The sequence below is a fragment of the Moschus berezovskii genome, chromosome 24 (assembly GCF_049115385.1).
Source record: "Moschus berezovskii isolate FMDL1 chromosome 24, NW_MosBer_1.0, whole genome shotgun sequence".
Classification (NCBI taxonomy): domain Eukaryota; kingdom Metazoa; phylum Chordata; class Mammalia; order Artiodactyla; family Moschidae; genus Moschus; species Moschus berezovskii.
In genome coordinates this window covers 8,983,844-9,009,788 of record NC_142483.1, presented here as the reverse complement: position 1 = coordinate 9,009,788, position 25,945 = coordinate 8,983,844, and the positions used below count along the sequence as shown (strand labels likewise).

General features: G+C 52.8%; 3 protein-coding genes and 1 long non-coding RNA gene across 5 annotated transcripts; all 4 read right to left on the bottom strand.

The window, feature by feature from the left end:
* Positions 1-4,394: 4,394 nt before the first annotated feature.
* On the bottom strand, positions 4,395-5,942 carry LOC129547593 (cathelicidin-4-like). The gene is made up of 4 exons (XM_055413334.2): positions 5,586-5,942; positions 5,374-5,481; positions 5,167-5,238; positions 4,395-4,565 (listed from the first exon to the last, which is right to left on the bottom strand). Exons 1-4 carry the CDS (start codon positions 5,940-5,942, stop codon positions 4,500-4,502), a joined length of 603 nt encoding a protein of 200 aa, XP_055269309.2. The 3' UTR covers positions 4,395-4,499.
* Positions 5,943-12,234: 6,292 nt separating this feature from the next.
* LOC129547591 (cathelicidin-4-like) lies at positions 12,235-14,537 on the bottom strand. The gene is made up of 4 exons (XM_055413332.2): positions 14,193-14,537; positions 13,463-13,570; positions 13,236-13,307; positions 12,235-12,635 (listed from the first exon to the last, which is right to left on the bottom strand). The coding sequence occupies exons 1-4, from the start codon at positions 14,535-14,537 to the stop codon at positions 12,465-12,467; spliced, it is 696 nt and encodes a 231-aa protein (XP_055269307.2). The 3' UTR covers positions 12,235-12,464.
* Positions 14,538-15,613: 1,076 nt separating this feature from the next.
* LOC129547592 (uncharacterized) lies at positions 15,614-21,778 on the bottom strand. 2 transcript variants are annotated; one of them, XR_008684107.2, is made up of 4 exons: positions 20,461-21,778; positions 20,302-20,371; positions 18,628-18,678; positions 15,614-15,783 (listed from the first exon to the last, which is right to left on the bottom strand). It is a non-coding gene; the product is annotated as an uncharacterized LOC129547592 (long non-coding RNA). The 2 variants fall into 2 exon arrangements; XR_016036231.1 differs by lacking the exon at positions 18,628-18,678.
* Positions 21,779-22,451: 673 nt separating this feature from the next.
* LOC129547590 (cathelicidin-4-like) lies at positions 22,452-24,563 on the bottom strand. Its single transcript, XM_088831528.1, has 4 exons — positions 24,249-24,563; positions 23,520-23,627; positions 23,285-23,356; positions 22,452-22,685 (listed from the first exon to the last, which is right to left on the bottom strand). The coding sequence occupies exons 1-4, from the start codon at positions 24,444-24,446 to the stop codon at positions 22,575-22,577; spliced, it is 489 nt and encodes a 162-aa protein (XP_088687654.1). The 5' UTR covers positions 24,447-24,563; the 3' UTR covers positions 22,452-22,574.
* Positions 24,564-25,945: the final 1,382 nt, after the last annotated feature.

The window sequence follows — 25,945 nt, the reverse complement described above, 5'->3', positions numbered from 1 at the left end:
CAGGCTGCAGAGTCCATCTGTCCTCCAAAGACCGATTCTCCCCTGTCGCTGCTCTCCTGGGTCCCTGCTCCTCCATCAGTTCTCCTGCTGAGTCTCCTCCAGGGAGTCTCCTCTTAGGAGGCAGGGCTGGCTCGGGTGCATCTGGGCTGCTTTTCTTCCCAGTCCTCACATGTTCCAGGGGCTGTCCCTTCTCTTTTCAAGACACTGCTTCTCATGCACACACGTCACTGCTCTGTCTCTGGGTTCAAGAGTTCCATGAACACCCTGGTTGTCCACATTGGACTGTTGGCTGGCTGCTGCCACAGGAGCCCTGAGCTGGAAGCCTGGGAACTCCACCTGCTCCTTCTTCCTGAGGACACTCTGACTTCCCACCGCCCCTGCCCTGGCCCTACCCCGTCTTCTCTCCTCTAATGGGGAGCAGGAATGCACAAAGTCCTCCTCTGTGTTCCTGGCTCTGCCCTGACCACTGTCTGCCCTCCACACCATTGTCTAGGGGGCTCCTGCAAATCACTGATTTGGGCATTTCAGCCGCTTCCTTGAGCCAGGGGCATTAGGGCCTGGATGGTTGGGTCTCCTTATTCTCCTCACTCCCCACCCTATAGGCCTCAGGTATCAGGACCCAGGCCACCCCAATCACTCAGGCCCATAGGACCCTCCAGCTCGTCTCCCATCTCTGCCCCTGATCCCTCAGCTTGCCCTGGCCTTTCTCCTTGGAAAGGCATCCCTGACATCTAAGAATACTCAGCATCTCCTCCTCTTGGCTCTCATAGCCCTCAGAATGTTTCTTCTTATTTGACTCCATGTCCAGTCCTGTGGGTGAGACTCCACGCTTGAGGGCTGGTGCTGGGTGGCAGAGAGAGCACAGATGGGAGACATAAGCAGCCAAAGTGTTAGAGGGGCTCAGAGACCATGAAGCTTATTCTAATACGGCTTCCGTTGGGATGGCCATGTGACTGGAGGCCAGGGGTAGCTCTTGGCTTGTGTTGGCCTGTGGGACTCTGGGCAGTTGGCTGGGGCCCCTCGGAAAGTGGCAGCTGGATGGATGGTGCTGGTTACACATCAGCCTTGGAGAGAGAAGGAGAGGTGGGCCCAGGTGCAACCTGGTTTCACAGCCCGGGTCTTGCCCTAGTGGCCTCTTGGTCAAGCTGTCTCCTTTTCCCAAGTCAAAGAAGGAAAGGGAGGTGATTACAATAGAAAATTACCAGCAATATACATGGTTACTGGCTATTGGGTAAGCCTGAAACCCTCCCTGTGCTTTCTTGACTCTGGGCCTTTGCATTGGCTCACACTTCAGACTGAAGTCCCCTCCCCCATCCTCCAGAATTCTGTGTAGGGTCCTCAGCGAGGTCCTTGATGGCACCTCCCATGGTAAGAAGCATGCTTTCTATGCCCTGAGCAACCAGCTTTTCTGGTTTAGTCCTCACAGCCTGTTAGGGCTGAGGTCTTCTCAGGAAAGACAACACAGCCCTTGTCCACAGCCAGCATGTCCCCGACTCTGCATCTGATCCTTGAGAAACCCGCGTGCACCTTTCACACCAACAAACTCAGATAGGAGCCCTGATCCCGCACAGCTCCCTCCTTTGCTCCTCCCAGCCATCCTTCCTGTCCCTGAGACACGGGGGTAAGGAGAACCAGAATCCAGTCCCAAACAGTGCCCCCCAGACATCTGGGAACACCCACCAGCGCTCTCTGTGGGTCAGCTGATGAGGAAAATGAGACCCACAGGTCAACCATTCAATCAAGGACCCCCTCACTAGGAAATGGCAGACTCAGCTGGGTGACCCAAACTCTCCCTCAGGGAGGCGCTCTACCCTGAGACGAGCTTAAACCTCACCCACAAAAGCCCTGGAACTGGCGTTGCACCCCTGCTTTAGGGCTCACTGAGGAGGGAGCTGGGCTTTCAAGTCCCTTCACAGGCAATCACTTACACAGGCGAAGCGCAGAGGAGACATAATACCCCAGCCATCTCCTGGGGAGGGGGAGGCTGTGAAGACAGCTGTGAAGGGGGACCTGTGAGCCATTACCATCCACCTCCCACAGTCCCAACAGCTGGGGGTCCTCACGGCAGCAGCCCAGTGACAGGATCTGAGCAGGACACTAAGAATGCCTACTGCCCAGCACCCCGCCCAGAGACCAGCATCCGTCTGGCCCCCCCAAACTAAAGGGGTCAAACCTGAACTGTCTTCTCCCCCTACACACATCTCATACCTACAGCCAGACGCTTAGCAGCCCGGGACCTTGCTCTCATAACCACGGTGCACGGTCCAGCCTGTCAGGGAACCAACCGGCCTCATTTGGTCTTCAGGACCTCATCCCAGGCAGCCCCACACTCTCTCAGCCTCTCGAGAGGCTCTTCCCTCCTCTCGTGGCCACTGCCCTGGCCTGATGCTCAAAGACATTAATGGAGGGATCTGGCATTTGTTCTTCGGGATTAAGAGGTCCAGGGATCGAACAGCAGACACTCAGAAGCCAATCCCCTTAGAAGGCATGGGAAGGCCTGCAGACCTCCCTGCCAGGGACCACTTCAGCTCCCTGCTCTAGGGTTCAGAGGGAACCAACGTAAGCATCTACCCCTTTCTGCAATCAGCGCTTACCTGCGCACGCTGAAGCCTCCTCCACAGCAAGGAACATCTGGTCAACGCCAGTGTAGAATGTGAAGGACGAGAGTGGCCCGAGGAGATAGGTGGGTGGCCATGGAAGCAGGATGGGCACTCACGGGGAACAACTGAAAACAGATGTGGCCTGCACAGATGCTATGTCATCCTGATGAGTGGTCCCTCTCTCCGGTGGGGCTGGGATGTGCCAGCAGTGACGGGCCTAATGTGGAGCATTTGCCAATTTCCATGGTATAAATATTTCCACCATGGCTGATTTCAAGCTACCAAGAGTGTAACAGCCAGCTCAAAAAGGAAAAAAACCTGACCACTTAACACTTGGCTCTGCCAAGCCTGGGTCCTCGGGCACAGTCACATCACAGCTCTGAGTCCCCGTTGTAGGGTTTCCCCCCACAGCAGACGACGGTGTAGAGAAGGTTCCTCCAGCCTGTCTGCTATGAACCCACCTGCTCACCAAGACGAGACAAGCCTGACAGGTAACAAGCAAGTGCTCTGAGAGATCCTACCCTCTGTTCTTCTCAGCAGGGGAATATGTCTTGGTTCACATTGGCCAGAAGGAGACTGAAGGCAAGCGTTTAGGGGAAGGAGTTTGTTTGCGAGGTAATTCCAGAAAAAGCCAGCCAAAGTATAGACAGAGGAGTCAGGGCAGGACTTGAGTGAGAAGAAGAGGTGTCAATAACAGGTACTAAAGTGGATGACAGGAGCTCAGCCCAGCTGGGGACCTCAGGCAGAGGTGTGATGGTCTGGAGGTGGGCCCCCGAGGCAGTGAGGAAGAGATGTTTTTACAGCAAGTTCCCCCAATGGTCAGTTGAAGCTGCTCCCTGATACAAACTCCCTAGTGCTTCCTGTCTGCCTCAGAGCAAAGGTCAGCTAGAGAATGGGGAAAGGGCAGGACTTGGACCGTGTCTGAAGCACACAGGCAAATAGACGTGTGACCTCTGTGCCACTCTGCCTCTCACACCCTCGTGGAGAAATCTTCCCCCCGATGAGCAGGATACTTCTTTAAATGGTGCAAATTTTTATACTATGTGATCGCTAAGCACACACCCACCACTGACATCTGAGACCCAGCTGAAGAAAGTGTTGAGTCTCAGTGCCACAGGGAAAGCCAGGAGGCATGGGCTATTCCAGAATTAACCCTGTCGAGGGCAAGAGGCATGTCCTGGGCGTTGCACCTGCAGGCTTATCCCTGAGACTGAACTTCGTCTCTGTGAGAGTTTCACAAGGTGGGAAGCCGGGCCCCTCACGGACTGTCAGCCCCACGTGAACAGGAGCAGCATTCCCACCAGCACTGCACCCACGGCAGGTCTCCTTACACCCTACTGGGTGTTGGAGGAGGAGGGCAGGGGCGGGACAAGGGCTCGGGAGGGACCCGAGGCAGGAGACGCTGTCCTGGAGCTCCTGGGGCTGCTGCCTCCCCTGTGCCCTCCTGGAAGGAACAGAGGCCTCAAGCTTCTCTGTGTTCACAGGAGTCATCTCACACACACACATAGACACATACACACAGACGCACACACACATACACACACACACACATAGACACACACATTCATACATACACACATAGACACACACACATAGACACACACACTCATAGATACACACACATACACACACACTCTTAGACACACACACTCAGAGACACACACACTCATAGATGCACACACACATACACACACACACACACATACACACATATGTGGGAGGCCTCCCAGTGTTAGGGAAATGGCCCTAATAAGTGGGACAAGAGGAGACAAGTGAAGTTAAAGCCTGGAGGAAGCTGTTTTCACAAGATTTTATTTTGACTGTCATGAAGCCTGAATCAGAACAAATCAGACACTTAGGACTCTTCCCCCAGGCTCAAGATCCGACAGTCCTTCTGCATCAACCTCGGAATCTGGGCCAGAAAGGCCACAATCGCCATGGCCAGCGTATCCTGACACTCTGGAGCTGTGAAACAAGAAGACACAGGCTTCTTGTGGGGCTGACTCAAGATTAACACTTGACATCCACCCAGAACACACACCTCGGCCTTCCCAGGTTGCCCAAGGAGCCTTGGCACCCCAGGTCACACTCTGGCTGTGACCCGTGGAGCATGTGGTTGAATCTCCACACCACAGACAGAGAAGAAACTGAGGCCCACAGATGGCATGGGGCTTCCCAGGGTCACAAGCACATTCCAGCGAAGCTGGATGAGATCAGAGGCTGAAAGCCCATGACTGCGGTCAGTGTGTCAAAGCTGAGCTCAGTCACAATTCCCTGGAGGTCTTGTGAAAATCCAAATGGCTGGGCCCCACCCCAGTGTCAGATTCAGGAAGTCTGAGTGGGACCTGAGAATTCATCTCATGTCAAATCCCAGATGGGAAGCTCATTAGAGAAGCACTGCTCTAAGGGAGGCAGCCCCAGGGCTGGAGACCTGGGGCTTAGGGAACGAGGGGTGAGGGCAGGAGGGCCTCTCTCTGCCCTGGATGGGGCAGCGGGTCATTGGTACAAAGGATGTTCCACACACTACCTTCCCTAGAAACCCCCCAGTCCAGAAGGAACCACTCACCTCATTACAGTTTAGGTCAAACTGGTCATTGGACGGGTTCAGGGTGACTGTCCCCACACACTGTTTCACCAGCTGGAAGGAGAGCCTCAAGGTCAAACTGGAATCCCCTTGGCCATACCCTCCCAGCCACACCCCAGGCACAGGAAACCTTCCCAGCACCCCCCTGTTCAGCTTCCTGGGAAACATTGCCCCAAACCCCAGCCTCACCCCTTTCTCCTTGAAGTCACACTGCTCCGGGGACTGCTGAGTCGTCCTGGGGCACACAGTCTCCTTCACCGTGAAGCTCACAGGCTTTCGAGTCCCCAGACCTTCATCCTGGTGACGGATTAAAGTGGGGAGGGAAACTGGGTTCAGGCTCATTCTTCCTTCTCTGATCTCTCTCCCTGCCCCTCACCTAGAAAACCTCCTCCCCAACTCACATCCTTGGGAGGCGGGTCTAGCTCCAGGAGGCGGTAGAGATAAGCTTCTGAGGACCGCTCATTGAGCTGATCCACAGCACGAAGCACGGCGTCCCTGTAGCTGAGGGCCTGGGCGCTGGCCGAGGGCAGCACTAGTCCCAGCAGCAGTAGCCACAGTGACCACCGCCCCAGCGAGAGGCTGGCCCTCTGGGTCTCCATGGTCCCCAGTCTGCTCCTCACAGCCCAAGGGACCCTCCTTTTATGCTCGGCCTGGGCCCTGATGCAAAGGCTCAACCTGGAGTCTTCCTGACCCGCCCCATCCCTGCCCTCCTCCCATGGCGTGAGGTGGACTTGCCTCAGCCCCTGCTGTTGCTTCATGGGATTTCTGTGCAGTGGGCAGGGAGGCCCCTGTGCAAGGTGAAGAAAGGGTTTCTCTATCTCCCTGACCTCTTCTTGGTCTCTTCTGGACACCATCATGAGTGTCATCGGCTGGTTTGCTCAAAATCGTTGAGTCCTTAGGAGAAGGAGGAGTCCGAACTCTGTCTTACACCTGCACACCTGACAGAAATTTAAAGGACTTTGCATGTGTGTGTGCTAAGTCACTTCAACATGTCCAACTCTTTGTGACCCCATGGACTGTAGCCCACCAGGATCCTCTTTCCATGAGATTCTCCAAGCAGGAACTGGAGTGGGTTGCCGTGCCCTTCTCCAGGGAATCTTGCCCATCCAGGGATCAAACGCATACATCTTACATCTTCTAAACTGGCAGGCGTGTTCTTTACCACAAGCTTCACATCAGTTCAGTTCAGTTCAGTTCAGTTGCTCAGTCGTGTCCGACTCTCCGCGACCCCATGAATCACAGCACGCCAGGCCTCCCTGTCCATCACCAACTCCCGGAGTATACTCAAACTCATGTCCACAGAGTCGGTGATGCCACCCAGTCATCTCATTCTCCGCCGTCCCCTTCTCCTCCCGCCCCCAACCTTTCCCAGCATCAGAGTCTTTTCCAGTGAGTCAACTCGTCGCATGAGGTGGCCAAAGTATTGCAGTTTCAGCTTTAGCATCAGTCCCTCCAATGAACATCCAGGATTGATCTCCTTTAGAATGGACTGGTTGGATCTCCTTGCAGTATAAGGGACTCTCAAGAGTCTTCTCCAACACCACAGTTCAAAAGCATCGATTCTTCGGCGATCAGCTTTCTTCACAGTCCAACTCTCACATCCATACATGACCACGGGAAAAACCATTGCCTTGACTAGACGGACTTTTTTTGGCAAAGTAATGTCTCTGCTTTTTAATATACTATCTAGGTTGGTCATAACTTTCCTTCCAAGGAGCAAGCGTCTTTTATTCAATAATAAATCTCCAGCTCAAGGCTCTTGGCCAGTAGGCACTCAACAACTTTCATGAATGATTGACAGTGTCATCATGTCTAGAGTCTAACTCCCCCCCCAAGCCAGTACCAAGGCAGGCATCAAGGCCACACCATCCTGTCCTCTGGGCTCAGTTCTCAGCCAGTCAGGAGCTTGGCTCCATCTGTCTCCTCTTCTGGATTCTTCTGATTACTTTCTCAGTCATATATTTCCTATGGCCAGATGCCTGGGCAGTTACCATGGTACCTCCCCAACTAAGTATGAAGAAGCGTCATCTGTATCATGACCACAGTTCTTTGTTCTCTCTCACAGTGAAGGCAACCACAGGATGGAGAGTCCTCACTAAATACTTAGGTTAAAAGAAAAGTGAAAGTGACATCGCTCACTCATGTCCGAGTCTTAGTGACACCATGGACTGCAGCCTACCAGGCTCCTCCGTCCATGGGATTTTCCAGGCAAGAGTACTGGAGTGGGGTGCCATTGCCTTCTCCCATACTTAGGTTAGGTTAAGCCTTTTCTTTATGCAGTTTCTAGGGAGCATGTTCCCAGCTCTCCCCTGACCACTGTCCACCCTCCACACCACTATCTAGGGATCCTGCAAACCACTGATTTGACCATTTCACCTGCTGCCTTGAGTCAGGGGCAGCAAGGTTTGGAGCTTGATGCTCGGTGTTGTCCATTCCCCCTGCCTGCAGGCCTTGGGTGTCCCAAACACTCAGGCACCTCAGAGCCACCTGCTCGTCTCCCATCTCTTCCCCTGATTCTTCTGCTTGCCCTGACCTTCTTCCTTAGGAAGCCTTCACCGATGTCCAAGGAGACTCAGCACCTCCTCATCTTGGGTCCCGCAGCCTTCAGGAAGTCTTTTCTGATTTGACCTCAAGTGACTTCCTGTCCCATGCCCTGGTAGGGACACCAAGCTGGGGTGGCCAGTGTGTGGGGTTTTGAGAACACAGCTGGCTGAGAGGATAATGGACCAAAGAAATAGACAGGCCACAAGCCAAGAAGGAAATTCTTGTACAAGTTTCAGGAGGAAAGATCATGTAGTTGTGAGTTCTGGGGTTGCTATTGGTCTCAGTTTTCCTATGGGACCCTTGGGAACTTGGCCAGGGCCCCTCGGAAGGTGTACTGGTTACACATCAACCTTGGAGAAGGAAGGAGAGGTGGGCCTCTGTGTAACTGGTTTCGCAGTCCAGGTATTGCCCTAGTGGCCTCTTGGTCAAACTGTATCCTTTTCCCAACGCAAATGAGGAAAAGGAGATGTTCACAGTAGAAAATAATTGGCAATACACCTGATTACTGGCTTCTAGGTAAGCCTGAAACCCTCCCTGTGCCTTCTTGCCTCTGAAACTTTATATTTGCTTACACTTCAGACTGAAGTCCCATCTTCCATCTTTGCAAACCCTCAGGATCTCAGGGTGAGCCTCCTGGGAGACCACGACATTTGAGCAGGAAGTGAGCTGAGCCCATCCAGACATCAATTTCCGGGAGGATGGAGGAAGACAGGCCCTTCACACGAGGCCCACACACTCCTCCCCCTTTCCTCGGTGCCTCTGTGTTCCCTCCCCACTGACTGGCTTGTCCTAGCAGAGGTATTCCATCTGCCCACAGGTGCCCTGGGAAGGTAGAAACAGCCCTTCCAGCAGCTCCTCCAAGGTTTTGACTTGTATGTGCTTTGGGAAGTAAAGACAGATGCTACTCAGTTTTATCACCAACAGCGGACTCCGGCTGTGTGTTCAGGCAGCAGCTCTCCTCCCTGCAGTTCTCATTGCCTCAGCAGCACAGACAGGACGGGGCAGCACAGAGCATGGGAGGCATCAATACTCTGGCAGGAACGTCTACTGATTTGAAGCTACCAAGAGTTTCAAATGAAAATGCAAGTCGTTTAGTCGTGTCTTTTTGCAACACTATAGACTGTACAGTCCATGGAATTCTCCAGGCCAGAATACTGGAGTGAGTAGCCATTCCCTTCTCCAAGGGATCTTCCCAACCCAGGGATTGAACCCAGATCAACCACATTGCAGGTGGAGCCACAAGAAAAGCCAAAGAATACTGCAGTGGGTAGCATATCCCTTCTCCAGAGGATCTTCCCAACCCAGGAATCGAACCGGGATCTCCTGCATTGCAGGAAGATTCTTTACCAATTGAGCTTCCAGGGAACCCACCAAGAGCTTAACAAGCACCTAAAAAAAAAAATCCTGACCATTGAACAATTGGCTCTGGCAAGCCTGTATTACTGACACAAACACAGAAGAGCCCTCAGTTTCCCTGTAGGGTTTCCTCCTACAGTGAGGAGTGATGTAGAGTGAGATGCATGAGGTTCCTTTCAGTTTAGTCAGTTCAGCCGCTCAGTCATGTTCAGCTCTTTGCAACCCCATGGACTGCAGCACGCAGGCTTTTCTGTCCATCACCAACTCCCAAAGCTTGCTCAAACTCATGTCCATTGAGTCAGTGATGACATCCAACCATCTCATCCTCTGTCGTCCCCTTCTCCTGCCTTCCATCTTTCCCAGCATCAGAGTCTTTTCCAGTGACTCAGTTCTTCGTTTCAGGTGGCCAAAGTATTTGAGCTTCAACTTTAGCATCAGTCCTTCCAGTGAATATGCAGGACTGATTTTCTTTAGGATTGACTGGTAGGATCTCCTTGCAGTCCAAGGGTCTCTCAAGAGTCTTCTCCAACACCACATTTCAAAAGCATCAATTCTTTGGGGCTCAGTTTTCTTTATGATCCAATCTCAAATTCATACATAGCTACTGGAAAAAGCATAGCTTTAAGTAGACGGACCTTTGTTGGAAAAGTAATGTCTCTGCTTTTTAATATGTTGTCAAGGTTTGTCATATCATCTCTTCCAAGGAGCAAGCATCTTTTAATTTCATGGCTGCAGTCACCATCTGCAGTGATTTTGGAGCCCAAGAAAATAAAGTCTGTCACCATTTCCATTATTTCCCCAATTATTTGCCAGGAAGTGATGGAACTGGTTGCCATGACCTCAGTTTTTTAAATGTTGAGCTTTAAGCCAGCTTTTTCACTCTCCTCTTTCACTTTCATCATGAGGCTCTTTAGTTCTGCTTCGCTTTCTGCCATAAGAGTGGTGCCATCTGCATATCTGAGGTTATTGATATTTCTCCCAGCAATCTTGATTCCAGTTTGTGCTTCATCCAGCATTGAATCCAGCATTTCTCATGAAGTACTATGCATATAAGTTAAATAAGCAGGGTGACAATATACAGCCTTGATGCACTCCTTTCCCAGTTTGGAACCAGTCTATCGTTCCATGTCCAGTTCTAACTGTTGCTTCTTGACCTGCATATAGATTTCTCAGGAAGCAGGTAAGGTGGTCTGGTATTCCCATCTCTTTAAGAATTTTCCAGTTTGTTGTGGTCCACACAGTCAAAGGCTTTGGCATAGTCAATAAAGCAGAAGTAAATGTTTTTCTGGAACTCTCCTGCTTTTTCTATGATCCAACAGATGTTGACAATTTGAGCTCTGGTTCCTCTGCCTTTTCTAAATCCAGCTCAAACATCTGGAAGTTCTCGGTTCACATACTGTTGAAGCCTCACTTGGAGAATTTTGAACATTACTTTACTAGTGTGTGAGATGAGGGCAATTGTGTGGTAGTTTGAACATTCTTTGACATTGCCTTTCTTTGAGATTGGAATGAAAACCAACCTTTTCCAGTCCTGAGGCCACTGCTGAGTTTCCCAAATTTGCTGGCATATTGAGTGCAACATGTTAACAGCATCATATTTTACAATTCGAAATAGCTCAACTGGAATTCCATCACCTCCACTAGCTTTGTTCTTAGTGATTTTCCCTAAGGCCCACTTGACTTCACATTCCAAGATGTCTGGCTCTAGGTGAGTGATCACACCATCTTGATCATCTGGGTCATAAAGATCTTTTTTGTATAGTTCTGTGTATTCTTGCCACCTCTTCTTAATATCTTCTGTTTGTTAGGTCCATACCATTTCTGTCCTTTATCGAGCCCATCTTTGCATGAAATGGTCCCTTGGTATCTCTAATTTTCTTGAGATCTCTAGTCTTTCCCATTCTATTGTTTTCCTCTAATCTTCCTGATTCAGCCTCACCTGTTCACCAAGAGGAGACAAGCCTAACAGGTGACAGAGTACATGCTCTGTGAGATCCTACCCTCTGTCCCTCTCAGAGAAAGGAATCTGTGTCTTGGTTCAGGTTTACCCAGAAGCAGACCTAAGACAATCATTTAGCAGAAGTGGTTTGTCTGGGAGGCAATTCCAGAAAGCTGAAGCAGGGATGTAGAGACGTGAGACAGGGCAGGACCTGAGTCAGAAGAGTACATTCAACGAAGAGGTCACTGAAGTGCATGGCTGAGACTAAAGCCAGCTGGGGACATCAGACAGAGGTGACACACCTGGGAGTGGGCCACCCAAGGAGGGAGGAAGAGGAAGTGTTTTTCCATCTAGTTCCTCCAATGGTTAGTTGAAGCTGCTCCCTGGATTCAAATTCCCCAGGGCTTCCATCTGCCCCAGAGCAAAGGTCAGATAGAAAATGGGGAGTGGGCAGGACATGGGCAGTGTCTGAACATTGAAGCAAACAGTGATGTGATCTGTGTGGCACTCTGTGTGTCTCACACACTCATGGAGAAATCTTCAACCCCAATGAGCAGGATGCTCATGTTTAATGGTGCAAATTTTTATACCATGTGATCCGTAAGCACAAACCCACCACTGAAATCTGGGACCAGGTACAGAAACAGAGATGTGTCTCAATGCAACAGGAAAAGGCAAATATTGTGGGATTCTCTAGTTATGTTTGTCAAGAGCAGGTGGAATAGTCTGGGCGTTGAAACTGCAGGCTTAACCCTGAGACTGAACTGCGTCTCTGTGACTGTTTAACAAGGCGGGAAGCCTGGCCCCTTGTGGACTGTCAGCTCCACGTGAGCAGGAACAGATTTCCCACCAACACTGCACACACAGCAGGTCTCCGTTCATCCTGCTGGGTGTTGGAAGAGGAGGGCAGAGGCGGGTGAAGGGCTCGGGAGGGACCTGAGCAGGGAGATGCTGTCCTGGAGCTTCTGGGCCTGCTGCCTCCCCCCATGCCCTCCTGGAAGGAATAGGGGCCTCAAACTTCTCTATGTTCACACATACATACGTATACACATAGACAAACACACAGACACACACATACACATAGACACACATGTACATAGACACACAGAGGCACACACACACAGAGTAGGCCTCTGAGAGTTAAGGACTCAGTCTCAATAAGTTGGAAGAGGTGAGAAAGTAGAAACTGAAGCCTGGAGGAAGTTGTTTTCACAAGAATTTATTTTTCACGGTCCAGAAGTCTAAGCCAAAACAAATCAGACCCTTATGACTCTTTTGTGGACTCAGGATTCATCAAAATTCTTTAATGGGTGTGATAGAAGCCAATCCTTCACCATTTTCCAGGAAACCTTGGAATAAGAGATGTCAGCAGGAATGCACGTGGACTTGGCATTGGTCTTGGCCACAGTGCTAAACTTGACCTTGGCCTTCACAATGATTATCACAATGGTTTTGGCCATGCCCTTGGCCCTGGCCTTGGCAATGGTAATGGCAATGGTTTTGGCCATGGCCTTGGCCCTGGCCTTGGCAGTGGTAATGGCAATGGCTTTGGCCATGGCCTTTCCCTTGGGAAACGTTGACTCCGGGGATGAAGTCTCCTGACACTCTGAAGCTGCAAAACAGATTTGTTGTGGGACTAGGCAAGGGTCAAGACAAGATCCCTCACTTCACACCTGAACAGCCCTCTAACTGAAACTGGGATACCACGAGTGTTGGACCCTGTTCACCCTCTGGCTGTTATCTTTGAAGCATATAATTGAATCCCTATATACAGAGACTCATGGAGAAATTGAGGTCCATAGACAACATGGGGCTTCACAGCGCCACAAGCCCATCCTAGCAAAGCTGAATTACAGCAGGGGATGAAAGATCATTCCTTACTTAAGTCAATGCCTCTCAACTTCAGCATAGTCAGAATTCCCTGGAAGCCTTGAGAAAATACAATGGCTGGACCCCACCCCAGAGTCTGATTCAGGAGCTCTCAGTGGGACCTGAGACCCTGTCTCATGTCAGTTCCCGGATGGGGACCGCATTAGAGAACCACTGCTTTAAGGGATGCAGAGCCAGGGGTGGAGACCTGGGGCCTGGGGGAGGGAGGGGCCCGGGTAGAAGGGCCTTTCTCTGCCCTGAATGGGGCAGCAGGTCATCGGTCCAAAGCATGCTCCACAACCCACCTTGTTAGCATCTGCACAACACAGAAAGGGCCACTCACCTCATTACAGTTTAGATTAAACTGGTCATCAGACTGGTATAGGCTGACTGTCGCCACACACTGTTTTACCAGCTGTAAGGGGAGCTAAAGGTCAGACTGGAACCCCGGGGCCATAATCTCCCAGGCTCACCTCACCCCTAGATGCTGGAAACCTTCCTGAAGTTCCCTGTTCAGTTCACGCTGAGAAGCATTTATCCCAGCTCTCAGCCTCTAGCTCCCAGGCTCACCCCATTCTCCTTGAAGTCACACTGTTCCAGGGGCTGCTGGCTCATCCTGGGGCACGCGGTCTCCTTCACCCTGAAGCTCACAGGCTTTCGAGTTCCCCGGTCCTCAACCTGGTCAATGATCAAAGTGGGGAGACTGGGTTTGGGCTCATGTTTCCTTCTCTGGTCTGTCTCCCTGCCCCCCACCCAGACGGCAGCCTCTCCAGCCCCCTGTGTGTCCGGCCCTGGGCTTGGTGCTGGGAGCGCAGGGGAGGGGACAGAGCCCGTCCCCGGCCTCACGGGCACACAGAGAGCAGGAGTGGACCTCACACCAGTGCTGATGGCAGCGCCTCCCCTCGGAGGGGCTGAGGGGCGTCAGGGCTGCCTGCAGGGAGAGCCCTGTCAGTGGAACCTCCAGGCTGACAGAGGCCTCCCTGGTAGGGAGACACCGAGGTGCAGAGGGGACATTAGCAGGGAAGTCACCTCACAGAGCCAGTGACCCTTCCATTTCTGGAGCTCCCAGAAGGCCAGGGAGCCTGAGCCAGGTGTGCAGGGCGTCTGTTCCCACAGCAGAGATGCTAAGGTAGGAAGCCTGGTGCTGGGAGGGGACCCAGGTCTGGGAAGGTTTCCTGGAAGAGGTGAGAGCCCACCTAGAAGGAAAAGTGCCTTCCTGACAGGAGATACAGCCAGAGCAAAGGGAGGGACAGTGTGGCCAAGGCTGGGGGCAGATGGCCCAGCCCCCTCCCCAACTCACATCCTTGGGAGGTGGGTCTAGCTCCAGGAGGCGGTAGAGATTAGCTTCTGAGGACTTCTCATTGAGCTGATCCACAGCACGAAGCACGGCCTCCCTGTAGCTGAGGGCCTGGGCGCTGGCCGAGGGCAGCACTAGTCCCAGCAGCAGTAGCCACAGCGACCACTGTCCCAGGGAGAGGCTGGCCCTCTGGGTCTCCATGGTCCCCAGTCGGCCTCCTCCACTGAGCAACACTTCTTTTAGGCTCAACCTGGGCCTGAGGCAAGGGTTCAACCAGGAACCTTCCCCATCCCTGATTTCCTCCTGGGGTGTGAGCTGGTCTTGCCATAGTACTTGCTGTTGCCTCATGGGATTGCTAGGCGGTGGGCAGGGAGGCCCTTGTACAAGATGAAGAAATGGTTTCTCCATCTCTCTTAATACCTTGGCCTCTCTGGGGCACATGGGAAGTGTCACAGGAAAGGCCCGCTCAAGTGGGTTGTGCCCTCCAAGAGGAAAGGAGTAGACAGTGTCTACATCCCCTCTGACCTCCCTCCACTCCTGCTCAGCTCCTCCCCCCATCTCCTTTCCTCTCAGTGAAGCCACAAGCCCCAGAATTCAACTTCTTTGTGTTCCAAGTTCTTCCCAAACTACTGTCCACCCTCCACACCATCGTCTGGGGCTCCTGCCAGCCACTGATGTGGCCACTGACCAGCTGCCTTGAGGCAGGGGCACCACGGTCTGGATATTGACCCTCATCATTGTCCACACCCCAGCCCTGCGGTTCTCAGGTGTCAGGGTGCCCCGTCCACCCCAACCATAAGCCACCGCAGAGCCTCCTGCTTTCCTCCCATCTCTGCACCTGATCCCTCTGCTTGACCTGTCTTCCACCTTGAGAAACCTTCCCTGACCTGCAACCACACAAGGAAACTCCTCTTGGCTCACAGAGATTTCAGGACATCCCTTCTGATTTGACCTCAGTGACTCCCTGCCCAGTGCTCTGGTTGAACACTGGTGGGGGTGGGGGAGCAGGGCCCACTAGGAGGACAAGGGAGCACAGCAGGGAGAAACAATGTGCCCAAGGGACAGAGGAGTCCTGAGACCATGAAGCCCATTCTAATGCATCACCAGCAGGGAATCACCATGTGCCCGTGAGGCCCGGGGTGGCTCGTGGACTCAGTTGCCCTGGGGGACCCTTGGGGGTTGGCCACGCCACCTTGGAAGGTGGCAGCCTGGATAGACAGTGCTGGTTGCCCACTCAGTCTTAGAGAAGGAAAGAAAGTTGGGCTTTGTGAAACCTGGTTACACAGCCCAGATATTGCCCCAGAGGCATCTTGGTCAAGCTGTCTCCTTTTCCCAAGTCAAAGGAGGAAAGGGAGATGATTACAATAGAAACTAACTAGCAATACACATGGTTACTGGATGACTGGTAACCCTGACACCCACCCTTGCTTTCCTTCCTCTGCGCCTTTGCCTTTGCTCAGACTTCAGACTGAAGTCCCCTCGTCCATCCTCTCTGGATGCAGTGTCATGTCCTCTTACAGGTTCAGGCTGTGCCTCCTGTGATGCCAAGTGTGAGTCTTCCATGCCTTCAGGATCCTGCTTTAATCCTCATAGCCTGTTAGAACAGAGCTCTTCTCAGGAAAGACACCACGCCCTTGTGCCCAGCCAGGTTGCCCCCAACTCCACATCCGGTCTTTGGGAAATCCACATACACTTTTCACTCACAACAAACTCAGGTAGGAGCCCTGATCCTGCATCACCCCCTCTTTTTCTCCTCCCAGCCAGTGGGGCCAGTGGAACGGAAGCCCAGTTCTAAACAGTGCCCCAGATCTGTGGGAACACCCACCAGCTCTCTGTGTAGATCAGTTGTCAAGGAAAATGAGACCCACAGGCAAATCTTTCAATCAAGAACACCTCCACTCACTAGGAAATGGCAGACCCAGCGGGGGACCCAATCCCTCCACTCACCCAACACGCTGTCCACCTCTCGGGGACCAGTGGAGGGCATTCGGCCCTCCCTCCTGCCCTCTGCAGGGAGCAGGGAAGGAGGGATGAGCATCAGGACCCTCTCTCTGTTCAGGGTCTACTTCCTGCTTCCCACTGACCACTTCAGGTGAAGCAAGGAGATGGGGAGGCTAAGTCCTCCTGGAAACTCCTCAGCCAGGCTGGGGTTTCCCATGCACGGGGTTTGATGAAGCAGACCAGCTGGCAGGAGGGCAGCACCATCCCACCCCCAGGTGCTGGGGGGGACATAAAACCCACAGAGGCTGCACCAGCCACACCATAGCCAGAGTACTTGGAGGGCATCGGGGTGACTGCTCAGAGTCAGCCTTGAGCCCAGTGATTCCAAGGGCCTCGGCTGAGCCAAGCTTGGGCTCCAAATCTCACCACCACCAAGCACAGCAAACATCCTAGCAGCTCCTCTCCGCAGGATCTGGGGCTGTGTGACAAGGTGACCTAGGCCCGGGTCGGGGCTAAGCGGGAAGGTGCCTGAGCTTTGCAGAAGAGAACCAGGCTCAGGGCCAGCCCCAGGCAGTGAACAGACTGTGGGGCATGGGTGTAGAGAGGGGAGCTGGGGGCCCAGGCCAGACCTGTCAGCAGAGAGACTGAGGGGGTGCTCTCTCCCCAGACAGGACCCTGGTCTTGGGTACATCGGGAAAGCAAATCCTCTTTCATTCTTTTACCAGAACAAAGACTTGCAAACCCTCAGGATCTCAGTGTCAGCCTCCTGGAGACCATGACCTTCAAGCAGGAAGTGAGCTGAGCCCATCCAGACAAAACCACCTACAAGCAGGAAGTGCGCTGAGCCCATCTAGACATCAACTTTTGGGAGGATGGTGGAAGACAGGGCCCTTCACACAAAGCCCACACACTCCTCCCCCTTTCTTGGGTGCCTCTGTGTTCTCTTCCCACTGACTGGCTTGTCCTAGTGGATGTCTTCCACCTGTCCATGAGTGCCCTGGGAAGGTAGAAACACTCCTCCAGCAGCTCCTCCGAGGTTTTGCCATCTACTGTGAACTTTGGAAGGACAGAAGGGACCAACTCCTGGGGAAAATGATGTACTGAAAATCAGAATGTAATCTCCTCTGATTCCACTTCTCATGAATCCACCTTTCTCCTGATTCCCAGTCCAACCTCAATAGATCCAGGTGGCACTTGCTTTTCTTATTTCCAGAAAACAATTTGGAAGCCAGCAAAAATTAAACTATAAAAAAAGAAAGAAAAAGAAAGGAATTCCCTAGTGATGTAGTGGTAAAGAATCCACCCATCAATGCAGGAGACACAGGTTCGATCCCTGGTCCAGGGAGATCCCACATGCCGTGGGACAACTAAGCCTGTGGACCCCAACTTGTGATCCTATGCTCTAGAGCCCACAACCCACAACTACTGAGCCCACATGCTGCAGCTAGTGAAGCCTGCATGCCTAGAGCCTGTGCTCTGCAACAAGAGAAGCCACCGCAATGAGGAGTCTGCATACCACAACCAGAGTTTAGCCCCCGTTCACTGCAACTAGACAAAGCTGTAGCCCTTCACTGCAAAGCAGTGAGAGACCTGGCACAGCCAAAATAAATCAATAAATAGTTAAATTTTTTTAAAGGAAAGAAAAAGAAAAAAGAACAGAACAAAGTAATTTGGAGATTTTAAAAGCACTTTTTGGACTGCTCACCACAAGCAAAGAACCACTGTTCATGACTCCAACAGCAAACTGCCTCCTGAGGGGGATCCTCTTTTCAGATACTGACCTTGATTGAAAACAACGCACAAGGGAGAAGCTGGGCAGGAGGGATCGTGGATTGGATGGGGATGGAGGCTGGGAGGACTGATGAGCGGCAGGGACGGGGTGGGCTAGAACTGTGTTTGGTGAGAGCCATGCCGTGTTGGTGTGAAACCCAAGCTCTGCAGTGGGCACAGAACAGATCCCCCTGACTGTCCCTGAAGCTGCTGAAGCAGGGGGCTCCCTCCATGGCTCCTTGCCGCCATGGTCACCTGTCTACCCATGGGTGAGCTCATCGAAGTGAGTTTCCCTCCAGTGGCACCGGTTTCCTTCCAGTGAGTGAGGTGCCTGGGGTCCATCCTATCTCCAGTGCAACATCCCTAACATGAATCTCTGGGATGGTCATGGTGAAAATGCTGTGAGGGCAGAGTGGGGCCCCTGGTGTCCTGCCCCCCACTAGTCTCCAACAGCCATGTTGTCTATGGAACCTGGAGACCTGAGTCCACGGATGGAACCTGTGTGTGTGGTCCTTCAGGGTACAAAGGGCTCCTGTGAATCCACCTCCTCTAAGCTCACAGCACTCTTTTGTAAAAAATATAATTAATACTGTTGTGTGTGATATATGGGCTTTCCAGGTGGCTCAGTAGTAAAGAATCTGCCTGACAAACAGAAGATTCGGGTTTGATCCCTGGGTCAGGAAGATCCCCTGGAGGAGAAAATGGCAACCCACTCTAGTAGGCCTACCTGGAGAATCCCGTGGACAGAGGAACCTCGTGAACCACAGTCCATGGGGTCCTGAAAGAGTCGAACATGACATAGGGACTAAACAGCAGCAGCAGCGTTGACTACCTGAGTTGTTGTTTTTTTTTTTTTTTTGGTACACTGGGTCTTCATTGCTGAGCACGGGCTTTCTCTACTTGTGGCTAGTGGGGGCCACTCTAGTTGCGGTGTGCAGGCTTCTGATCTCAGTGGCTTTTCCTGTTGCAGACCACAGGCTCTAGGGCAGGTGGCTCAGTGGTTGTGGTACATGGACTTAGCTGCTCTGCGGCATGTGGAATCTTCCCGGACCAGAAATCGAACTGGTGTCCCCTGCATTGGCAACACCACTGGACCACCAGGGAAGTCCTCACTGCACTCTTGTCAGGAGGCAGGGCAGGGCTACCACCAACAGAACAGGGAGGAAACGGAAGCCCTGGGTGGGGTGGGGGTGGCCGTGGGAGGGAGGTCTTGGCCGGCGCTGATGGCAGCACTCAGAGCTCCAGCTCTTGAGTAAGTTCTTCCCGGTCCGATATGGGGCCTCCTATTTCTCTCTCAGATGACCCCCAGGCCGCCTCTGCCTGCCCTCTCACCACCCTGGTCAGCTCTGCATCGCTCCTGCAGCCCACTGCTCTAAGAGGCCTGGAGACTCAGCTTTTTGACTTGCAGCACGATGAGCATTGACAGGCTGCTCTGGGGGTCCCTTTCTGCGCTGTGCCAACTCCCACTCTCTTTCTTCCCTTCCTGAGCTGTCCCCTGTCCTCTGGATGGTGAAGACAACACGTAAAAGTTGGGTAAGTATGTGCTGTGGCCAGCACAGCGGGTAGGGATCGAAAGTGGGTAAACGCACAGTTTGGAAACAAGAAACTACAGACAGAACTAAAGTTTTAAAGATGGGACCGGGGAACTCAAGACCTCGAGGATCGAGAACCCCGCTAACTGATTCGATATCGCTTTCACTGAGCTCTTGGTATACAGAAAGTGTCTGATTTTTTAGAAAACATAGTTTCCCATGTTCCCAGTCACGTCCCCAGTTAATGATTTTCTTTGGAACTTCTATGTTATTTTCTGTACAAAGGGCTCCACTTGGCTGGAAGCAAAGGTCCCTGCAGGAACATCAGAGAAACCATCAGTGCATGTGAAAGCAGCGTTCTAACTTGTGGTGACCCGATGTTCCTAAGCCCTCACCTTTCACTTTCCCACTGCTCACGCAGGACTCACTGGCCTCAGCTAATCAGCCCATGTACTCTGATTATTTTTAACTATATTTCTTGTTGTATTCTCAAGGCTTCAAAAACACATCTGGATGTTTTCCCACAAGGATGGAATGAAACCAGTTGCTCTGAGAATGACTTCCAGGGTCTCCTTTAAGTGCTGTGGGAAGTGTGGAGACACCACTGGCCAGGGCCAGCTATGTAACTTGCAAGATGAAAATACATGTCCCTTGAATCAAAAATTATTAAGAAATTCAAGCTCTCAAAATTCAGAGAGATTAAGAGAAAGGGAAGGCCTCCACTGGCGATTGCTGCCTTTGAAGATGGAGAAAGGTGAGCAAAGGCCTTGTTACAGCCTCTAGGAACTGAGACCAACCCCAGCCAATAGCACGCAAGGGATTCATGGTCTTGGTCCTACAAACACAAAGGACCAGATTCTGTCACCAACCTGAAGGAGCTTGAAAGCCGTTCTTCCCTAGAGGCTATTGAAAGGAATTCAGCCTTATCTTTGACTGGCCCTGTGAACACAAAGCAGAGACACCCATCATAGCTCCTAGCATCTGACCTACAGAGTTTAGCCACCAGGGTGAAATTTATCTTCACGTGCCTAGGAGGAAATGCATGTTGGCTCAAGGAAACCTCTCAGAGCAATGATGACATCACAGAGTGGAGTGAGGTCAGGAAGAGGCGCAGTCACCAAACTCAGCCATAAAGACAGTGGGGAAGGACTGCTCCTGTCGCAAGACGCTGCTCAGTTTCATCGGCAAGAGCAGGCTCCAGCTGTATGTTCTAGTACCAGCTCTCCTCCCTGCAGCCTTCACTACCTCAGCAGCACAGGCAGGAGGGGGTGGCACGGAGCTTGGGAGGCATCAACCCGTCAGCAGAAATGGGCACCAACTTCAAGCTTCCAAGAGTTTAACAACTAGCTCACAAAAAGAAATCCTGATCATTTAACACGTAGCTCCGGCAAGCCTGAATCCTCAGGCACAGACACAGCACAGCCCCGAGTTTCCCTGTGGCATTCACCCCAGAATGCTGGATGAAGTACTGAGAAGTGTGAGGTTCCTCAAACCTGCCTGAAATCAGCCCCACCTGCTCACCAAAAGGAGCCAAGCCTAACAGGCAGCAAAGTAAGTGTTCTGTGAGATCCTGCCCTCTGTCCCTCTCAGAGAAGCGAATCTGTGTCTTGGTTCAGGTTGGCTCCGAGGCAGACCTAAGACAAGTGTTTAGTGGAAGTATTGTGTTAGCCAAAAAGTTGTTTGGGATTTTGGGTAAGATATTACTTTTTGGCTAACCCAGTATTTTATTTGGGAGATGATTCCAGAAAGAGCCTGCAGGAGTGTAAAGAGGGGAGACAGGGCAGGACCTGATTCAAAGAGGATGTGTTTCAGTGAAGAGGTTACAAAAATGGGAGACAGGGGCTCCATCCAGCTGTGGACATCAGGGAGTGGTGTGACATGCCTGGGGCCACTCAAGGCTTGAGGAAGTGGAGGTGTTTTTCCACCAAGTCCCCACAATGGTTGATTGAAGTTGCTTCCTGGATCCAACAGACCCCCAGCCCCAAACCAGTGCTTCCAGTCTGCCCCAGAGCAAAGATCGGCTGGAGAATGAGGAGTGGGCGGGGCGTGGACAGTGTCTGAAACACCCAGGCAAACAGGGATGTGACCTGCGTGTCACTCTGTGTGTGTGTCACCCTCACGCAGTGCTCTTCACCCCAGTGAGCAGGATGCTTGTATTTAATGGTGCAAATTTTTGTGTCATGTGATTCCTAAACACAAGCCCATCGCTGAAATCTGGGACCCAGCTGAAGAAATGGTGACTGAGTGAAGTTGCTCAGTCGTGTCCGACTCTTTGCGACCCCATGGACTGTAGCCTACCAGGCTCTTCTGTCCATGGGATTTTCCAGGCAAGAATACTGGAGTGGGTTGCCGTTTCCTTCTCCAGGAGATCTTCCTGACCCAGGGATTGAACCGAGATCTCCCACATTGTGGGCAGATACTTTACCGTCTGAGCCACCAGGGAAGAAATGGTAGTGTATCTCAAAACCACAGGAAAAGCCAGGAGGGGAGGGCTATTCCAGAATTAAGATTGTGAAGGGCAAGAGGAACGTTTAGGGCATTGTACTTGCAGGCTCAGCCCTGAGACTGAACTGTGACTCTGTGAGAGTTCAACAAGGTGGGAAGCCTGGCCCCTCGTGGACTGTCAGCTCCATATGAGCTGGAGCAGCATTCCCACCAGCACTGCACACATAGCAAGTCTCTGTACATCCTACTGGGTGTTGGAGGAAGAGGGCAGAGGGATCTGAAGGGCTCGGGAGGGGCCCGAGGGGGGAGATACTGTCCTGGAGCTCCTGAGGCTGCTGCCTCCCCTGTGCCCTCCTGGAAGGAACAGGGGCCTCAAGCTTCTCTGTGTTCACAGGAGTCATCTCACACACATAGACATAGATACACACACAGACACACACACAAATACACACACACATACACATAACCACACATATATACACACGTACACACAGAGGAGGCCTCTCAGAGTTAAGAACTCAGTCTCAGTATGTAGGAAAAAGGGAAATAATTGAAATTGAAGCCTGGAGGAAGCTGTTTTCACAAGAATTTATTTTTCACCATCCGGAAGTCTGAGCCAGAACAAATCAGATCTTTAAAACGCTTCCCCAGGCTTGGGATTCACCAACAACTGTTAACGTATGTGATAGCCAGTCCTTCACCGTTTTCCAGGGAACCTTGGCGGGAACCATGGCAGTGGCCTTGGCCTTGGCCTGTGAGGACGCCGAGGTTTGGGAGGCCGAGGTCGTTTAGCCCTGACACTCTGGAGCTGTGAACCACAATGGAAGCAATCACTTGTGGGACTGGGCAAGGATCAAGAGAAGACCACTCTCTCGCCACCTGAACAACCCCCAAACTGGGCCACCAAAGGAACTTTGGCCCCAGCTCATCCTCTGGCAGTGATCTTTGGAGCATGTGGTTGAATCCCTAAACCCACAACATATGGGGAAACTGATCCCAGAGATGACAAGGGGCTTCCAAGAGTCACAAGCCCATCCAGGCAAAGATGGACTGGAGCATGGCCTCAAGACCGTGACTTGAGTCAGGGTGTCACAACTTCAACACTGTCAGAATCCCCTGAAGACCTTGTGAAAATACAAATGCCTGGGCCACACCCCAAAGTCTGATTCAGGAGGTCTCAGTGGGGCTGAGAACCTGCCTTACTGTCAGTTCCTGGGTGGGGACCCCGTTAGACAGCCACTTCTCTAAAGGATGTAGAGCCAGGGCTGGAGACCTGGGGATTGAGGAAGGTGGGCCTGGGTAGGAGGGCCTTTTCTCTGCCCTAGATGGAGCAGCGGGTCATTGGTCCAAAGGATGTTCCTCAACCCACCCTGTTAGCATATGCCCAACACAGAAGGGGCCACTCACCTCATTACAGTTTATGTCAGATTGGTCATCGGACCGGTCCAGGCTGACTGTCCCCACACACTGCTTCACCAGCTGGAAGGGGAATTTCCAGGTCAAACTGGAAACTCCAGGCCATAACCTCCTAGGCTCAGCCCACCTCGCCCCTCAGGGGCTGGAAATCTTCCCCAAAGTTCCCTGTTCAGCTTGCACTGAGAAGCTTTTATTCCCAGCCCTCAGTCTCAGCCCACAGGCTTACCCCATTCTCCTTGAAGTCACATTGCTCTGGGGGCTGCTGGCTCGTCTTGGGGCACACAGTTTCCTTCACCGTGAAGCTTGCAGGTGTTCGAGCTCCCTGGTCTTCCACCTGGTCAAAGATAAAAGTGGGGAGACTGGGCCTGGGGTCTTCTTTCCTTCTCTGATCTGTTTCCGTGCCCCCACCCAGACAGCAGCCTCTCCAGCCCCTTGTGTGTCCGGCCCTGGGCTTGGTGCTGGGAGCGCAGGGGAGGGGACAGAGCCCGTCCCCGGCCTCACGGGCACGCAGAGAGCAGGAGCGGACCTCACACCAGCAATGATGGCAGCGCCTCCCCTCCGAGGGGCTGAGGGGCGTCAGGGCTGCCTGCAGGGAGAGCCCTGTCAGTGGAACCTTCAGGCTGACAGAGGCCTCCCTGGTAGGGAGACACCGAGGTGCAGAGGGGACATTAGCAGGGAAGTCACCTCACAGAGCCAGTGACCCCTCCATTCCTGGAGCTCCCAGAAGGCCAGGGAGCCTGAGCCAGGTGTGCAGGGCGTCTGTTCCCACAGCAGAGATGCTAAGGTAGGAAGCCTGGTGCTGGGAGGGGACCCAGGTCTGGGAAGGTTTCCTGGAAGAGGTGAGAGCCCACCTAGAAGGAAAAGTGCCTTCCTGACAGGAGATACAGCCAGAGCAAAGGGAGGGACAGTGTGGCCAAGGCTGGGGGCAGATGGCCCAGCCCCCTCCCCAACTCACATCCTTGGGAGGTGGGTCTAGCTCCAGGAGGCGGTAGAGATTAGCTTCTGAGGACTTCTCATTGAGCTGATCCACAGCACGAAGCACGGCCTCCCTGTAGCTGAGGGCCTGGGCGCTGGCCGAGGGCAGCACTAGTCCCAGCAGCAGTAGCCACAGCGACCACTGTCCCAGGGAGAGGCTGGCCCTCTGGGTCTCCATGGTCCCCAGTCGGCCTCCTCCACTGAGCAACACTTCTTTTATGCTCAACCTGGGCCTGAGGCAAGGGTTCAACCAGGAACCTTCCCATCCCTGATTTCCTCCTGGGGTGTGAGCTGGTCTTGCCATAGTGCTTGCCGTTGCCTCATGGGATTGCTAGGCGGTGGGCAGGGAGGCCCTTGTATAAGATGAAGAAATGGTTTCTCCATCTCTCTTAATACCTTGGCCTCTCTGGGGCACATGGGAAGTGTCACAGGAAAGGCCCGCTCAAGTGGGTTGTGCCCTCCAAGAGGAAAGGAGTAGACAGTGTCTACATCCCCTCTGACCTCCCTCCACTCCTGCTCAGCTCCTCCCCCCATCTCCTTTCCTCTCAGTGAAGCCACAAGCCCCAGAATTCAACTTCTTTGTGTTCCAAGTTCTTCCCAAACTACTGTCCACCCTCCACACCATCGTCTGGGGCTCCTGCCAGCCACTGATGTGGCCACTGACCAGCTGCCTTGAGGCAGGGGCACCACGGTCTGGATATTGACCCTCATCATTGTCCACACCCCAGCCCTGCGGTTCTCAGGTGTCAGGGTGCCCCGTCCACCCCAACCATAAGCCACCGCAGAGCCTCCTGCTTTCCTCCCATCTCTGCACCTGATCCCTCTGCTTGACCTGTCTTCCACCTTGAGAAACCTTCCCTGACCTGCAACCACACAAGGAAACTCCTCTTGGCTCACAGAGATTTCAGGACATCCCTTCTGATTTGACCTCAGTGACTCCCTGCCCAGTGCTCTGGTTGAACACTGGTGGGGGTGGGGGAGCAGGGCCCACTAGGAGGACAAGGGAGTACAGCAGGGAGAAACAATGTGCCCAAGGGACAGAGGAGTCCTGAGACCATGAAGCCCATTCTAATGCATCACCAGCAGGGAATCACCATGTGCCCGTGAGGCCCGGGGTGGCTCGTGGACTCAGTTGCCCTGGGGGACCCTTGGGGGTTGGCCACGCCACCTTGGAAGGTGGCAGCCTGGATAGACAGTGCTGGTTGCCCACTCAGTCTTAGAGAAGGAAAGAAAGTTGGGCTTTGTGAAACCTGGTTACACAGCCCAGATATTGCCCCAGAGGCATCTTGGTCAAGCTGTCTCCTTTTCCCAAGTCAAAGGAGGAAAGGGAGATGATTACAATAGAAACTAACTAGCAATACACATGGTTACTGGATGACTGGTAACCCTGACACCCACCCTTGCTTTCCTTCCTCTGCGCCTTTGCCTTTGCTCAGACTTCAGACTGAAGTCCCCTCGTCCATCCTCTCTGGATGCAGTGTCATGTCCTCTTACAGGTTCAGGCTGTGCCTCCTGTGATGCCAAGTGTGAGTCTTCCATGCCTTCAGGATCCTGCTTTAATCCTCATAGCCTGTTAGAACAGAGCTCTTCTCAGGAAAGACACCACGCCCTTGTGCCCAGCCAGGTTGCCCCCAACTCCACATCCGGTCTTTGGGAAATCCACATACACTTTTCACT

Excerpts from the sequence above, each read along its gene's own strand:
- LOC129547593 (XM_055413334.2), bottom strand. The coding sequence starts at position 5,942 with ATGAAGCAACAGCAGGGGCTGAGGCAAGTCCACCTCACGCCATGGGAG. Across the intron at positions 5,239-5,373 it reads GTGACTTCAAGGAGAAAGGG|CTGGTGAAACAGTGTGTGGG; the intron begins GTGAGGCTGGGG and ends CTCTCCTTCCAG. Across the intron at positions 4,566-5,166 it reads TTGACCTAAACTGTAATGAG|CTCCAGAGTGTCAGGATACG; the intron begins GTGAGTGGTTCC and ends CTTGTTTCACAG.
- LOC129547591 (XM_055413332.2), bottom strand. The coding sequence starts at position 14,537 with ATGAGGCAACAGCAAGTACTATGGCAAGACCAGCTCACACCCCAGGAG. Across the intron at positions 13,571-14,192 it reads TAGACCCACCTCCCAAGGAT|GTTGAGGACCGGGGAACTCG; the intron begins GTGAGTTGGGGA and ends ATCATTGACCAG. Across the intron at positions 12,636-13,235 it reads TTAATCTAAACTGTAATGAG|CTTCAGAGTGTCAGGAGACT; the intron begins GTGAGTGGCCCT and ends TCTGTTTTGCAG.
- LOC129547590 (XM_088831528.1), bottom strand. The coding sequence starts at position 24,446 with ATGGAGACCCAGAGGGCCAGCCTCTCCCTGGGACAGTGGTCGCTGTGG. Across the intron at positions 23,628-24,248 it reads TAGACCCACCTCCCAAGGAT|GTGGAAGACCAGGGAGCTCG; the intron begins GTGAGTTGGGGA and ends ATCTTTGACCAG. Across the intron at positions 22,686-23,284 it reads CTGACATAAACTGTAATGAG|CTCCAGAGTGTCAGGGCTAA; the intron begins GTGAGTGGCCCC and ends TGTGGTTCACAG.